Here is a 19078-nt window from a genome sequence, read left to right as displayed (position 1 = left end):
TATACGAACCGCCCACACACTGTCCAGCTATATACGAACCGTCCACACACTATCCAGCTATATACGACCGTCTACGCACTGTGCCAGCTATATACAACTGTCCACGCACTGTGTCAGCTATATACAACCGTCCACAAAATGTATTCATGTGTACCGGCTATATACAGCTGTCATGATCCATGCTGGATTGTGACAGATAAAAAGCACTTGTAACCTTTTTTTTCTTTAAGCTGGTTGCTTAAAGTTAGTTTTGCCCCCGGTGGCCATTAGGGTCATTACACAGTGGTGTCTTTTGTTCTAGTTTGCCCCCGCTGGTGGTTAGCGTTATTACACGGGAATCACTAACAGGTGTGATTGCTCTGGCTTAACTATATAGGAGTGTCTTGTTCTCTCACGGTTGGTGATATTGGTCATTTCAACCATCCTTGGTAGAGGAAGGAGCTAGAGAGAGTTCCTTGCAGCTCAGTCAGAGTCCTGTGTGGAAGGAGCCTGAGAGAGAAGTTCCTTGCAGCTCTGACAAGGGTGTTATCTCTGTTTGTACCTTTCCTTTTGTGTGTTTCAGTGCAGTGGTGGGATTAGTTTCTGCACTGTCCATTTCCCTAGAAAGGGTTAGGTACAGGGAGAGCTAGGGTTTTTAGGTATCCTGCTCGGCGCCAGGTGCGGAACCTGCATAGGGACTGTCAGGAGTGTAGAGACACTGACTCAGGGGAGTGCAGGAGGTCTCCACGTCCCCGTTCCCTATCGCAGGGCCCTCCATTGTATCGGTTTCCCTGGTGTTTCCCTTTATTATTTAAATTCTCCCTGCTGGAGGCGGTGCATCCCGCTGCATGTTATATTATTTAAATTCGCTCTGCTGGAGGCGGTGTGTCCAGTTACACGTGACCATCACATTATCACCAACCGTGAAAAGAAAAAAAAAGGTTACATGTGCTTTTATCTGTCACAATCCAGCATGGATCATGACAACAGCCATCCACACACTGTATACACGAGTACCAGCTATATACAGCTGTCCACATGTGATCAGCAGCGCTAAATGGGTGTGGTTGGGGGTGTGGATATGGGAGTGACTACTGAAATGGGTGTGCCTAAAATTGCCACGGCGCGCTACGCGTGCCGCAGGCTTTGTCCCTCTTTCCCTTCTTCAAAAGTTGGGAGGTATGCTGTTCACAAGAGCTCACAATCTGAGGAAAGAGCAATGCTAAAATAACAGTCTTTACTGTTTCTCTAGATGCTTCTACAGGTGTAGAATGAGGCCTCACTGTACAGGAGAGACCGAAGCGAGGACTGTGGAAAACGGATTTCTATTTAAAAAAACGAGTTGGACTGCCCTTCACTACTGAGGCCCCTGATCATGTGACCCCTGACTCCTCCCCTCCTGTGACCTCATCCCAGGTCCTGTGCGCACAGAGCAGCCATATATGTGGAGTGCGGCTCTGCAGGTGGAGGTAGGTGCTGGAGATTCCCCATTACTGGGCTGCACAGGGGGCAGTAACCCCTCCATTCCCGGAGATAGCGCCCCCTGCAGGTGGAGGTAGGTGCTGGAGATTCCCCATTACTGCAAGATGATTGAGCTGCTGACTGGAGAGGTGACACTGCTGGGAATGCTGGGACATTATACAGTAACACTATGAAGGTATCGGGGGATGACGATATCATTGTATGTGTCAGGTTCCCATAAGGTGTCAGGATGTCACCGTCTATTTCTCCATGGAGGAGTGGGAGTATTTAGAAGGACACAAAGATCTGTACAAGGACGTCATGATGGAGGTTCCCCAGCCCCTCACATCACCAGGTAATAGACAGGACTAAATACACACGGCCTATAATTATCTGTATGGAAAGAATGAATTCACTCTATGTATGTTTTTCCTTCAGTTGTATCCAGTAAGAGGACAACACCAGAGAGATGTCCCCGTCCTCTTCTTCAGTGGGACTGTAAAAAAGAAAATCCTAATGTTCCTCAGGATCATCAGGTAGATGCTGCCACCATGAAGATGTGATGTGAAGATTTTGTCTTAACATTTTGAATAGATTCTCTTTGATGCTTGACCTTCTTCCCATTCAGGTCCCTGCAATACCGGATCCTGTCAGTGGAGATTTTCTAGGTAGGAGAATTTTTCAGATTGACCCGTCAAGGATGGATAGGAGTAGTGACAATATGGCGGAGAGGGTATTACACCTCACCCTAGAGATCCTCTTCCGACTTACAGGAGAGGTGAGAGATTCTGATGACGTCACATTACATCATTTTTATCTACTGGAATAACAGATGGACAGAACTGGAGAGGTGAGGACTTTGGAAATGTCTGTAGTGAGATTAATGAATTTGTCTCTTTACATCCAGGATTACACAGTAGTGGAGAACGCCATTAGTGAACGCTGTCAGGCCTCTGTGTCTGAGAGTTGGGTAAGACCCCTGAGCCCAATCACGGTGCCTCATCCTCACCCCCTGATATATAAGGAGATCAATGAACAGAAGATCCTAGAACTCATCTACAAGATGATTGAGCTGCTGACTGGAGAGGTGACACTGCTGGGAATGCTGGGACATTATGTAGTAACGCTATGGAGGGATCGGGGGGATGATGGTATCATTGTATGTGTCAGGTTCCTATAAGGTGTCAGGACGTCACCGTCTATTTCTCTATGGCGGAGTGGGAGTATTTAGAAGGACACAAAGATCTGTACAAGGATGCCATGATGGAGGTTCCCCAGCCCCTCACATCACCAGGTAATAGACAGGATTAAATACACATGGCCTATAATTATCTGTATGTAAAGAGTGAATTCAGTCCCTGTATATGTTTCTTCCAGTTCTATCCAGTAGGAGGACAGCACCAGAGAGATGTCTCCGTCCTCTCTTTCAACAGGACTGTAAAGAAGAAAATCCCAAAATTCCTCAAGCTCATCAGGTAGATGGAGAGAAGGTGTCATGAGATCTCCCCTATGATGTGTAGACGGCTGTGAAAGTCTTGTGCTCAGTCTTGTTTTATCCGTCAGTATTATTTGTTTTATACTTGAGTAATGAGAACGGTGGAGATGGCAGGATTAGAGCTGATCATAGATGTGACTTCTTCATCTGTGACTTTTACAATATTTGTTTCAGGGAGAATATCTGACCCATATTAATACTACAGAGACATATGTGAGGGGTGATGAGCGGTGTAAAGAGGAGATTCCAACAGATAACTGCCCAGGTGGGTAATAACCACTAAATGCAGATTATTCACAGATTATCCTTCCTGTAGAATTCTATGTTTCATTTTTTAGGGCTTATTCTCTCAATAATTTTTGATGCTCATTTTTACTGAAATTTCACAGGCCACAACTAAAGTAATACAGTTTTCTCACTAAGAATAATATAGGGCCGATCTCTGTACAATCTGCTCTGACCGTTTGGCCATGTGATTGCTCTCAGCTGTGGATAGTGATTGGCTAAATTAATCAGGAGTTCATTCAAAAGAGGAGGCATGGAGACTGGCGGGGCACCTGGCCATCAGTGGAAGGGGATTATTAGTACCGTATATACTTGTGTATAAGCCGAGATTTTCAGCCCATTTTTTGGGGCTGAAAGTCCCCCTCTCGGCTTATACACGAGTCATATACCTGTGGGTCTGCGGGGGAGGAGGAGCGGGGGTGTCAGAGATTATACTGACCCCCCCGGCATGGTCTCTGCAGCCCCCCGCTTCTCCACGGTCTCCCTTCCTGCTTTCAATGGTCACGTGGTACCGCTCATTAAACTCATGAATATGCGCATATTCATGAGTGTAATTAGCAGTACCATGTGACCGCTGAAGGCAGGAATGGAGACCATGGAGAAGCAGGGCTGCAGAGACCGTGCCAGGAGGGGATAAGTATAGCGATATTCACCTGTCCGGGGTCCATCGCTGCTCGCTGCTGTCTGCTGCGTCCTCTGTCTGTGACATTTAGGTAGCAGAGGGCGCGATGAGGTGGTTAGTGCATGCTGCGCCCTCTGCTGGCTGAACAGTCACTGACAGACGACATGGCAGACAGCGGTGAACAGCGATGGACCCCGGACAAGTGAATATCTCAGGTGCGGGGTCCTGAGCAGGAGAGGTAAGTATGGCATTTTTTTTTTAGCAGCAGCATATGGGGGCATATTATATGGAGTATCTTATGGGGGCAGCATATGGGGGCATATTCTATGGAGCACCATATGGGGGCATATTCTATGGAGCAGCATATGGAGGCATATTCTATGGAGCAGCATATGGGGGCATATTCTATGGAGCAGCATATGGGGGCCACATATGGGGGCATATAATAATAATAATAATCTTTATTTATATAGCGCCAACATATTCCACAGCGCTTTACAGTTTAACAGTTTCAAAACACAAGTCATTGTTTAATACAATAATTAAAGCAAAATAAGACGACCCTGCTCGTGAGAGCTTACAATCTACAATGAGGTGAGGGAGATACAGAGTACAGGTGTGTATTTACTATTGTATATTTACAATGAGGGTCCAGCCATCTTGAGGGAGTGAAGGATGGATGGAGATAGTGAATGGGCTACACACGCACACTTACACAGAGAATGACTTTGATTAGTGAACGTGATAGGCCGCTCTGAACAAGTGTGTTTTGAGGGAGCGCCTAAAACTATGCAAATTGTGGATAGTCCTGATTTCTTGGGGTAGAGCATTCCAGAGGATAGGAGCAGCACGGGAGAAGTCTTGGAGTCGGGAGTGGGAGGTACAGATTAGTGCAGAGGTTAGTCGAAAGTCGTTTGCAGAGCGCAGCGATCGGCTAGGCCGATAGACAGAAATGAGAGAAGAGATGTAAGGGGGTGCCGCACTGTGGAGAGCTTTGTGGGTGAGAACAAGTACTTTGAATTGGATCCTATAATGAATGGGCAGCCAATGTAAGGACTGGCGAAGAGCGGACGCGTTATAGGCATATCCTATGGGGCAGCATATGGGGGCATATCCTATGGGGCAGCATATGGGGGCATATCCTATGGGGCAGCATATGGGGGCATATCCTATGGGGCAGCATATGGGGGCATATCCTATGGGGCAGCATATGGGGGCATATTCTATGGAGCAGGATATGGGGTCATATTCTATGGGGCAGCATATGGGGCATATTCTATGGAGCAGCATATGGGGGCATATCCTATGGGGCAGCATATGGGGGCATATCCTATGGGGAAGCATATGGGGCATATCCTATGGGGCAGCATATGGGGGCATATCCTATGGGGCAGCATATGGGGCATATTCTATGGAGCAGCATATTGGGGCATATTCTCTGCTGCTGCATATGGGGGCATAATCTATGGAGCAGCATATAGGGCATAATCTATGGAGCATTTTATGGGGGCATAATCTATAAAGCAGCATATGGGGGCATATTCTATGGAGCAGCATGAGGGCATAATCTATGGAGCATCATATGGGGCATAATCTATGGAGCATCTTATGGGGGCATAATCTATGGAGCCTCTTATTGGGGCATAATCTATGGAGCATCTTATGGGGGCATAATCTATGGAGCAGCATATGGGGCATAATCTATTTAGCATTTTATGGGGGCATAAACTATAAAGCAGCATATGGGGGCATATTCTATGGAGCAGCATGAGGGCATAATCTATGGAGCATCTTATTGGGGCATAATCTATGAAGCATCTTATGGGGGCATAATCTATGGAGCATCTTATTGGGGCATAATCTATGGAGCATCTTATGGGGGCATAATCTATGGAGCATTTTATGGGGGCATAACCTTTATGGAGCATTATATGGGGCATATTATTCTATGGAGCATCTTATGGGGCCATTAATAACATTTGTGCAGCATTATATGGGGTGTATTTTGTATGGAGCATTTTATGGGGCCCATCATGAACTGTATGGAGCATCATGTGGGGCTCCTGATTCAATATGGATATTCAAAAACATTTAACCTACTGATGTTTCAATTAATTTTACTTTTATTGGTATCTATTTTTATTTTTGAAATTTACCAGTAGCTGCTGCATTTTCCACCCTAGGCTTATACATGAGTCAATACATTTTCCCATGGTTTTTTTTTTTGCAAAATTACGGGTTGTCGGCTTATACACGGGTCGGCTTATACACGAGATTATACTGTAATTATTATTTCTCATGAAATATAAACCTTGAGGGCTATGGACTTGGGAGCAATGTGTATAGGGCATGTGTTGTGCATCAGTCCCACCACGGACTTGTGGTATCTGTACAGAAGAGGTAAGTAACCCCTTATATGATGGACGTCTATGACCTGAAGATAATGATTCAGAGAACGTGTAGAACCAGGACTTGTACAGCAATAATCTAGCACCACATAGAAAGTGCGCATGTTGCAGATTTGCTTGCGTAAATTTCTGCACGGTTTCTGCCTCTTTTGGCAGAAAACACAGCTGAAATTCCACGCGGTTTTGATGCAGATTGCATGAAAACAAAAACATAAAAATAAACATTTGATATTGCTGCTTTCAGAAATGTCCGTTCTATCAAAATATAAAGTAAATTAATCCGATCAATAAATGGTGCAATGAGAAAAAAAATCGAAAGCCTGAATTACGTTTTTTGGCCACTGCCACATTGCAATAACAGGCAATAAAAACACTGTATCTAGCCCAAAATGGTATCAATAAAAACATCAACTCAGGGAGCAGAAAATAAGCCCTCACACAGGCACCAAATCCCCCCCCCAAAAAAATTTCTAAAAACACAAAAAACTCTAAAAACATTTTAAAAACACATGTTTTATTCAAAACTACAACTCGTATGGCAAAAAACAAGCTCTCAAACAGTTATATTGACGGAAAAACTAATATATGTCTCTGGGAAGAAAGGAAGAAAAAATGCAAAAAAATGGAAAATCACAAGGTCATGAAGGAATTAAAAAGGTTCTTAAGAGCATAAGAAACCCACTCCAAGTCACTCGCCTATTCTTAAAAATAAAGGAATTTTAAAAATTAGCATATTTGGTATCCCCAGGATGGCATTGATTAATCTGTAAAGTTCACAATACAACCACTTTTGTTTTTTACAACTTTTTGCATTTTTATAAGCCACTAAACCACCGGCTTATCAAGGTGCAAAACAAGATGGCAATGGAGGCAGGAATAGAGGTCTGTCCTCTTCAGGGATGATTCCAGTTTTTGTCTTGAATGCAACAATAGCCAGAGATTGGTCTGGAGACTATGATGACCATGCAGTGAGGAAGTGTCAAAGAGGGAATGTTACACTGGTCCTACTCCCATGATTATGGTGTGGGGTGGCATAATATACGGCAGTGTACCAGGGACCACCTTCAAGGAACACCATCCTTCCATGGTCCGGTGGGATGGAGCAAGGGCGAGGCTTTGGTCATATGGGGGCAGGTTTATGGAGGGGTTAGAGTTTAGTGCATAATTATTTAATTATGACATTTATATAGTATGATAGTTCCACCTGTAATCCCTCATATATAGTATGATGGCCTCACACATGTAATCCCCCATATACAGTATGACGGCCCCAAAACATATAATTCCCCATATATAGTATGATGGCCCCACACATGTAATCCCCCATATACAGTATAACGGCCCCAAAACATATAATTCCCCATATATAGTATGATGGTTCCACCTGTAATCCCCCATATATAATATGATGGCCCCACACATGTAATCCCCCATATACAGTATGATCGCCTCACACATGTAATCCTCCATATACAGTATGATGGCCTCACACATACTGAATAATCCCTCATATATAGTATGATGGCCCCACACATATAATCCCCCATATATAGTATGATGGCCCCAAACATATAATCCCACATATATACTGTAGTATGATGACCTCACACATGTAATCCTCCATACAGTTGTGGCCAAAAGTATTGACACCCCTGCAATTCTGTCAGATAATACTCAGTTTCTTCCTGAAAATGATTGCAAACACAAATTCTTTGGTATTATTATCTTCATTTAATTTGTCTTAAATGAAAAAACACAAAAGAGAATAAAGCAAAACATTGATCATTTCACATAAAACTCCAAAAATGGGCCAGACAAAAGTATTGGCACCCTCAGCCTAATACTTGATTACACAACCTTTAGCCAAAATAACTGCGACCAACCGCTTCCGGTAACCATCAGTTTCTTACAATGCTCTGCTGGAATTTTAGACCACTCTTCTTTGGCAAACTGCTCCAGGTCCCTGATATTTGAAGGGTGCCTTCTCCAAACTGCCATTTTTAGATCTCTCCACAGGTGTTCTATGGGATTCAGGTCTGGACTCATTGCTGGCCACCTTAGAAGTCTCCAGTGCTTTCTCTCAAACCATTTTCTAGTGCTTTTTGAAGTGTGTTTTGGGTCATTGTCCTGCTGGAAGACCCATGACCTCTGAAGGAGACCCAGCTTTCTCACACTGGGCCCTACATTATGCTGCAAAATTTGTTGGTAGTCTTCTGACTTCATAATGCCATACACACGGTCAAGCAGTCCAGTGCCAGAGGCAGCAAAACAACCCCAAGACATCAGGGAACCTCCGCCATGTTTGACTGTAGGGACCGTGTTCTTTTCTTTGAATGCCTCTTTTTTTCTCCTTTAAACTCTGTGTTGCTGCCTTTGTCCAGAAAGCTCTACTTTTGTCTCATCTGACCAGAGAACATTCTTCCAAAACGTTTTAGGCTTTTTCAGGTAAGTTTTGGCAAACTCCAGCCTGGCTTTTTTATGTCTCAGGGTAAGAAGTGGGGTCTTCCTGGGTCTCGTACCATACAGTTCCTTTTCATTCAGACGCCGACGGATAGTACGGGTTGACACTGTTGTACCCTCGGACTGCACGGCAGCTTGAACTTGTTTGGATGTTAGTCGAGGTTCTTTATCCAACATCCGCACAATCTTGCTTTGAAATCTCTTGTCAATTGTTCTTTTCCGTCCACATCTAGGGAGGTTAGCCACAGTGCCATGAGCTTTAAACTTCTTGATGACACTGCGCACAGTAGACACAGGAACATTCAGGTCTTTGGAGATGGACTTGTAACCTTGAGATTGCTCATGCTTCCATAAAATTTGGTTTCTCAAGTCCTCAGACAGTTCTTTGGTCTTCTTTCTTTACTCCATGCTCAATGTTGTACACACAAGGACACAGGACAGAGGTTGAGTCAACTTTAATCCATGTCAACTGGCTGCAAGTGTGATTTAGTTATTGCCAACACCTGTTAGGTGCCACAGGTAAGTTACGGGTGCTGTTAATTACACAAATTAGAGAAGCATCACATGATTTTTCGAACAGTGCCAATACTTTTGTCCACCCTCTTTTTTTATGTTTGGTGTGGAATTATATCCAATTTGGCTTTAGGACAATTCTTTTTGTGTTTTTTCATTTAAGACAAATTAAATAAAGATAATAATAAAAAAGAATTTGTGTTTGCAATCATTTTCAGGAAGAAACTGAGAATTATCTGACAGAATTGCAGGGGTGTCAATACTTTTGGCCACAAGTGTATAGTATGATAGCATCACACATATAATCCCCCATATAAAGTATGCTGGCCCCACACATATAATTCCCCATATACAGCGTGCTGGCCCCACACATATAATTCTCCATATATAGTATGATGGCACCACACATATAATCCCCCATATATAGTATGGTGGCCCCACACATATAATCCCACATATACAGTATGCTGGACGCACACATATAATTCCCCATATGTTGTATGATGGCCCCACACATAAAATTCCCCATATATAGTATAATGGCCTCACACATATAATCCCCCATATACAGTATGCTGGCCCCACACATATAATTCCCCATATGTTGTATGATGGCCCCACACATATAATTCCCCATATATAGTATGATGGCCCCACATATAATCCCCCATATACAGTATGTTGGCCCCACACATAAAATTCCCCATATACAGTATGCTGGCCCCACACATATAATTCCCTATATATAGTATGATGGCCCCACACATATAATTCCTCATATATAGTATGATGGCCCCACTCATATAATTCCCCATATGTTGTATGATGGCCCCACACATAAAATTCCCCATATACAGTATGATGGCCCCACACATAATTCCCTGTATATAATATGATGGCCCCACACATATAATCCCCCATATACAGTATGCTGGCCCCACACATATAATCCCCCATCTATAGTATGATTGCCCCACACATATAATTTCCCATATACAGTATGATGGCCCCACACATATAATTCCCTGTATATAATATGATGGCACCACACATATAATTCCCCATATACAGTATGATGGCCCCACACATATAATTCCCTGTATATAATATGATTGCACCACACATATAATTCCCCATATACAGTATCCTGGCCCCACACATATAATTCTCCATATATAGTATGATGGCCCCACACATATAATTCCCCATATACAGTATGCTGGCCCCACATATAGAATTCCCCATATGTTGTATGATGGCCCCACACATAAAATTCCCCATATACAGTATGCTGGCCCCACACATATAATTCCCCATATGTTGTATGATGGCCCCACACATAATTCCCTGTATATAATATGATGGCACCACACATATAATCCCCCATATACAGTATGATGGCCCCACACATAATTCCCTGTATATAATATGATGGCACCACACATATAATTCCCCATATATAGTATGATGGCCCCACACATATAATTCCCCATAAACAGTATGATGGCCCCACACATATAATTCCCCATATACAGTATGATGGCCCCACACATATAATCCCCCATATATAGTATGATGGCCCCACACATATAATTCCCCATGTATAGTATGATGGCCCCACACATATAATTCCCCATATACATTATGCTGGCCCCACACATATAATCCCCCATATATAGTATGATGGCCCCACACATATAATTTCCCATACACGGTATGATGGCCCCACACATATAATTCCCTGTATATAATATGATGGCACCACACATATAATTCCCCATATATAGTATGCTGGCCCCACACATATAATCCCCCATATATAGTATGATGGCCCCACACATATAATTTCCCCTATACAGTATGATGGCCCCACACATATAATTCCCTGTATATAATATGATGGCACCACACATATAATTCCCCATATATAGTATGCTGGCCCCACACATATAATCCCCCATATATAGTATGATGGCCCCACACATATAATTCCATATATAGTATGATGGCCCCACACATATAATTCCATATATAGTATGATGGCCCCACACATATAATTCTCCATATATAGTATGATGGCCCCACACATATAATTCCCCATATACAGTATGCTGGCCCCACATATATAATTCCCCATATGTTGTATGATGGCCCCACACATAAAATTCCCGATATACAGTATGCTGGCCCCACACATATAATTCCCCATATGTTGTATGATGGCCCCACACATATAATCCCCCATATACAGTATGATGGCCCCACACATAATTCCTTGTATATAATATAATGGCCCCACACATATAATTCCCCATATACAGTATGTTGGCCCCACACATATAATTCCCCATAAACAGTATGATGGCCCCACACATATAATCCCCCATATATAGTATGATGGCCCCACACATATAATTCTCCATATATAGTATGATGGCCCCACACATATAATTCCCCATGTATAGTATGCTGGCCCCACACATATAATTCCCCATGTGTTGTATGATGGCCCCACACATAAAATTCCCCATATACAGTATGCTGGCTCCACACATATAATTCCCCATATATAGTATGATGGCCCCACACATATAATTCCCATATATAGTATGATGGCCTCACACTTATAATCCCCCATATACATTATGCTGGCCCCACACATATAATCCCCCATATACAGTATGCTGGCCCCACACATATAATTCCCCATAAACAGTATGATGGCCCCACACATATAATCCCCCATATATAGTATGATGGCCCCACACATATAATCCTCCATATATAGTATGATGGCCCCACACATATAATTCCCCATGTATAGTATGATGGCCCCACACATATAATCCCCCATATACAGTATGATGGCCCCACACATATAATTCCCCATAAATAGTATGCTAGCCCCACACATATAATTCCCCATATACAGTATGATGGCCCCACACATATAATCCCCCATATACAGTTTGATGGCCCCACACATATAATCCCCCATATATAGTATGATGGCCCCACACATATAATCCCCCAAATATAGTATGCTGGCCCCACACATATAATTCCCCATGTGTTGTATGATGGCCCCACACATAAAATTCCCCATATACAGTATGCTGGCTCCACACATATAATTCCCATATATAGTATGATGGCCTCACACTTATAATCCCCCATATACATTATGCTGGCCCCACACATATAATCCCCCATATACAGTATGCTGGCCCCACACATATAATCCCCCATATATAGTATGATAGCCCCACACATATAATTCCCCATATATAGTATGATGGCCCCACACATATAATTCTCCATATATAGTATGATGGCCCCACTCATATAATTCCCCATATATAGTATGATGGCCCCACACATATAATTCCCCATATATAGTATGATGGCCTCACACATATAATTCCCCATATACAGTATGATGGCCCCACGTATAATTCCCTGTATATAATATGATGGCACCACACATATAATTACCCATATATAGTATGCTGGCCCCACACATATAATTCCCCATGTATAGTATGATAGCCTCACACATATAATCCCCCATATACATTATGCTGGCCCCACACATATAATCCCCCATATACAGTATGCTGGCCCCACACATATAATTCCTCATATATAGTATGATGGCCCCACACATATAATTCCCCATATATAGTATGATGGCCCTACACATATAATTCCTCATATATAGTATGATGGCCCTACACATATAATTCCCCATATATAGTATGATGGCCCCACACATATAATTCCCCATATATAGTATGCTGGCCCCACATATATAATTCCCCATATATAGTATGCTGGCCACACACATATAATTCCCCATATACAGTATGCTGTCCCCACACTTATAATTCCCCATATACAAAGGAAAAAAAATTTTTGTCAGCTCACCAAACCGTAGCAAATGCGAAGTCTGGAGGAATGCAATCAATCCTGGGCGGTGCAGGGAACTTGGATTCTGGAAAATATTGTAGGCACAATACTTAGGAGATGTTCCAGCAACTTCGACCAAAGGATAGTTAAAATCAAAAGACTTTATTCCAAAAAAATTATTAAAAACAGGATAGATGCATAAAAAACATATGGTTCACCAATGTGACAGACGCTTACGCGTTTCGGACTAGAGGGTCCTTACTCATAGCTTATACAGTATGCTGGCCTCACACATATAATTCCCCATATATAGTATGATGGCCCCACACATATAATTCCCCATATATAGTATGATGGCCCCACACATATAATTCCCCATATATAGTATGATGGCCCCACACATATAATTCCCCATATATAGTATGATGGCCCCACACATATAATTCCCCATATATAGTATGATGGCCCCACACATATAATTCCCCATATATAGTATGATGGCCTCACACATATATTCCCCCATATACATTATGATGGCCCCACACATATAATCTCCCATATATAGTATGATGGCCCCACACATATAATTCCCTGTATATAATATGATGGCACCACACATATAATTCCCCATATACAGTATGATAGCCCCACACATATATTTCCCTGTATATAATATGATGGAGCCACACATATAATTCCCCATATACAGTATGATGGCCCCACTCATATAATTCCCCATATATAGTATGATGGCCCCACACATATAATTCCCCATATACAGTATGCTGGCCCCACACATATAATCCCCCATATATAGTATGATAGCCCCACACATATAATTCCCTGTATATAATATGATTGCCTCACACATATAATCCCCCATATACAGTATGCTGACCCCACTCATATAATTCCCCATATACAGTATACTGGCCCCACACATATAATTCCCCATATGCAGTATGATGGCCCCACACATATAATTCCCTGTATATAATATGATGGCCCCTCACATATAATCCCCCATATACAGTATGCTGGCCCCACTCATATAATTCCCCATATACAGTATGCTGGCCCCACACATATAATTCCCCATATATAGTATGATGGCCTCACACATATAATTCCCCATATACAGTATGATGGCCCCACTCATATAATTCCCCATATACAGTATGCTGGCCCCACACATATAATCCCCCATATATAGTATGATAGCCCCACACATATAATTCCCTGTATATAATATGATTGCCTCACACATATAATCCCCCATATACAGTATGCTGACCCCACTCATATAATTCCCCATATACAGTATACTGGCCCCACACATATAATTCCCCATATACAGTATGATGGCCCCACACATATAATTCCCTGTATATAATATGATGGCCCCTCACATATAATCCCCCATATACAGTATGCTGGCCCCACTCATATAATTCCCCATATACAGTATGCTGGCCCCACACATATAATCCCCCATATATAGTATGATAGCCCCACACATATAATTCCCTGTATATAATATGATTGCCTCACACATATAATCCCCCATATACAGTATGCTGACCCCACTCATATAATTCCCCATATACAGTATACTGGCCCCACACATATAATTCCCCATATACAGTATGATGGCCCCACACATATAATTCCCTGTATATAATATGATGGCCCCTCACATATAATCCCCCATATACAGTATGCTGGCCCCACACATATAATTCCCCATATATAGTATGATGGCCTCACACATATAATTCCCCATATACAGTATGCTGGCCCCACACATATAATTCCCCATAAACAGTATGATGGCCCCACACATATAATCCCCCATATATAGTATGATGGCCCCACACATATAATCCTCCATATATAGTATGATGGCCCCACACATATAATTCCCCATGTATAGTATGATGGCCCCACACATATAATCCCCCATATACAGTATGATGGCCCCACACATATAATTCCCCATAAATAGTATGCTAGCCCCACACATATAATTCCCCATATACAGTATGATGGCCCCACACATATAATCCCCCATATACAGTTTGATGGCCCCACACATATAATCCCCCATATATAGTATGATGGCCCCACACATATAATCCCCCAAATATAGTATGCTGGCCCCACACATATAATTCCCCATGTGTTGTATGATGGCCCCACACATAAAATTCCCCATATACAGTATGCTGGCTCCACACATATAATTCCCATATATAGTATGATGGCCTCACACTTATAATCCCCCATATACATTATGCTGGCCCCACACATATAATCCCCCATATACAGTATGCTGGCCCCACACATATAATCCCCCATATATAGTATGATAGCCCCACACATATAATTCCCCATATATAGTATGATGGCCCCACACATATAATTCTCCATATATAGTATGATGGCCCCACTCATATAATTCCCCATATATAGTATGATGGCCCCACACATATAATTCCCCATATATAGTATGATGGCCTCACACATATAATTCCCCATATACAGTATGATGGCCCCACGTATAATTCCCTGTATATAATATGATGGCACCACACATATAATTACCCATATATAGTATGCTGGCCCCACACATATAATTCCCCATGTATAGTATGATAGCCTCACACATATAATCCCCCATATACATTATGCTGGCCCCACACATATAATCCCCCATATACAGTATGCTGGCCCCACACATATAATTCCTCATATATAGTATGATGGCCCCACACATATAATTCCCCATATATAGTATGATGGCCCTACACATATAATTCCTCATATATAGTATGATGGCCCTACACATATAATTCCCCATATATAGTATGATGGCCCCACACATATAATTCCCCATATATAGTATGCTGGCCCCACATATATAATTCCCCATATATAGTATGCTGGCCACACACATATAATTCCCCATATACAGTATGCTGTCCCCACACTTATAATTCCCCATATACAAAGGAAAAAAATTTTTTGTCAGCTCACCAAACCGTAGCAAATGCGAAGTCTGGAGGAATGCAATCAATCCTGGGCGGTGCAGGGAACTTGGATTCTGGAAAATATTGTAGGCACAATACTTAGGAGATGTTCCAGCAACTTCGACCAAAGGATAGTTAAAATCAAAAGACTTTATTCCAAAAAAATTATTAAAAACAGGATAGATGCATAAAAAACATATGGTTCACCAATGTGACAGACGCTTACGCGTTTCGGACTAGAGGGTCCTTACTCATAGCTTATACAGTATGCTGGCCTCACACATATAATTCCCCATATATAGTATGATGGCCCCACACATATAATTCCCCATATATAGTATGATGGCCCCACACATATAATTCCCCATATATAGTATGATGGCCCCACACATATAATTCCCCATATATAGTATGATGGCCCCACACATATAATTCCCCATATATAGTATGATGGCCCCACACATATAATTCCCCATATATAGTATGATGGCCTCACACATATATTCCCCCATATACATTATGATGGCCCCACACATATAATCTCCCATATATAGTATGATGGCCCCACACATATAATTCCCTGTATATAATATGATGGCACCACACATATAATTCCCCATATACAGTATGATAGCCCCACACATATATTTCCCTGTATATAATATGATGGAGCCACACATATAATTCCCCATATACAGTATGATGGCCCCACTCATATAATTCCCCATATATAGTATGATGGCCCCACACATATAATTCCCCATATACAGTATGCTGGCCCCACACATATAATCCCCCATATATAGTATGATAGCCCCACACATATAATTCCCTGTATATAATATGATTGCCTCACACATATAATCCCCCATATACAGTATGCTGACCCCACTCATATAATTCCCCATATACAGTATACTGGCCCCACACATATAATTCCCCATATGCAGTATGATGGCCCCACACATATAATTCCCTGTATATAATATGATGGCCCCTCACATATAATCCCCCATATACAGTATGCTGGCCCCACTCATATAATTCCCCATATACAGTATGCTGGCCCCACACATATAATTCCCCATATATAGTATGATGGCCTCACACATATAATTCCCCATATACAGTATGATGGCCCCACTCATATAATTCCCCATATACAGTATGCTGGCCCCACACATATAATCCCCCATATATAGTATGATAGCCCCACACATATAATTCCCTGTATATAATATGATTGCCTCACACATATAATCCCCCATATACAGTATGCTGACCCCACTCATATAATTCCCCATATACAGTATACTGGCCCCACACATATAATTCCCCATATACAGTATGATGGCCCCACACATATAATTCCCTGTATATAATATGATGGCCCCTCACATATAATCCCCCATATACAGTATGCTGGCCCCACTCATATAATTCCCCATATACAGTATGCTGGCCCCACACATATAATCCCCCATATATAGTATGATAGCCCCACACATATAATTCCCTGTATATAATATGATTGCCTCACACATATAATCCCCCATATACAGTATGCTGACCCCACTCATATAATTCCCCATATACAGTATACTGGCCCCACACATATAATTCCCCATATACAGTATGATGGCCCCACACATATAATTCCCTGTATATAATATGATGGCCCCTCACATATAATCCCCCATATACAGTATGCTGGCCCCACACATATAATTCCCCATATATAGTATGATGGCCTCACACATATAATTCCCCATATACAGTATGCTGGCTCCACACATATAATTCCCCATATACAGTATGATGGCCCCACACATATAATTCCCTGTATATAATATGATGGCGCCACACATATAATTCCCCATATAAAGTATGATGGCCTCACACATATAATTCCCCATATACAGTATACTGGCACCACACATAATTCCCCATATATAGTATGCTGGCTCCACACATATAATTCCCCATATACAGTATGCTGGACCCCCACACATATAATTCCCCATATATAGTATGATGGCCCCACACATATAATTCCCCATATATAGTATGATGACCCCACACGTATAATCCCCCATATACAGTATGATGGCACCACACATATAATCCCCCATATATAGTATGATGGCCCCACACATATAATTCCCCATATATAGTATGATGGCCCCACACATATAATCCCCCATATACAGTATGATGGCCCCACACATATAATCCCCCATATACAGTATGATGGCCCCACACATATAATTCCCCATATATAGTATGATGGCCCCACACATAATTCCCTGTATATAGTATGATGGCATCACACATATAATCCCCCATATGCAGTATGATGGCCCCACACATATAATCCCCCATATACAGTATGATGGCCCCACACATATAATCCCCCATATACAGTATGATGGCACCACACATATAATCCCCCGTATACAGTATGATGGCCCCACACATATAATCCCCCATATACAGTATGACAGCCCCACACATATAATTCCCCATATATAGTATGATGGCCCCACACATATAATTCTCCATATGTAGTATGATGGCCCCACACATATAATCCCCCACATACAGTATGCCAGCCACACACATATAATCCTCCATTTACAGTATGATGGCCCCACACGTTTAATTCCCTCTATATAATATGATGGCACTATAATCCCCATATAGAATATGATGGCCCCACACATATAATTCCCCATATATAGTATGCTGGTCCCACACATATAATTCCCCATATACAGTATGCTGGCCCCACACATATAATCACCCATATGCAGTATGATGGCCCCACTCATATAATCCCCCATATACAGTATGATGGCCCCACACATATAATCCCCCATATACAGTATGATGGCCCCACACGTATAATTCCATGTAT

The 19078-nt window shown here is 42.1% G+C and overlaps 1 protein-coding gene across 1 annotated transcript in view; it reads left to right on the top strand.

Annotated features, from left to right (window-relative positions):
• Positions 1-1423: 1423 nt before the first annotated feature.
• Positions 1424-19078, top strand: part of LOC141051026 (uncharacterized) — a 35087-nt gene continuing 17432 nt past the window's right edge. The window contains 7 exon segments of the mRNA XM_073547821.1: positions 1424-1795; positions 1879-1976; positions 2069-2218; positions 2348-2527; positions 2611-2734; positions 2818-2915; positions 3110-3200. Of these exon segments, the coding sequence (XP_073403922.1) occupies positions 1663-1795; positions 1879-1976; positions 2069-2218; positions 2348-2527; positions 2611-2734; positions 2818-2915; positions 3110-3200 (874 nt within the window). The 5' untranslated portion in view covers positions 1424-1662.

Source organism: Dendrobates tinctorius, unplaced genomic scaffold (genome assembly GCF_039654945.1).
Source record: "Dendrobates tinctorius isolate UK_male_01 unplaced genomic scaffold, ASM3965494v1 ptg000155l, whole genome shotgun sequence".
Taxonomy (NCBI): Eukaryota; Metazoa; Chordata; class Amphibia; order Anura; family Dendrobatidae; genus Dendrobates; species Dendrobates tinctorius.
The sequence above is the reverse complement of the archived record's forward strand: the minus strand, read 5'-3'. Positions and strand labels throughout refer to the sequence as shown.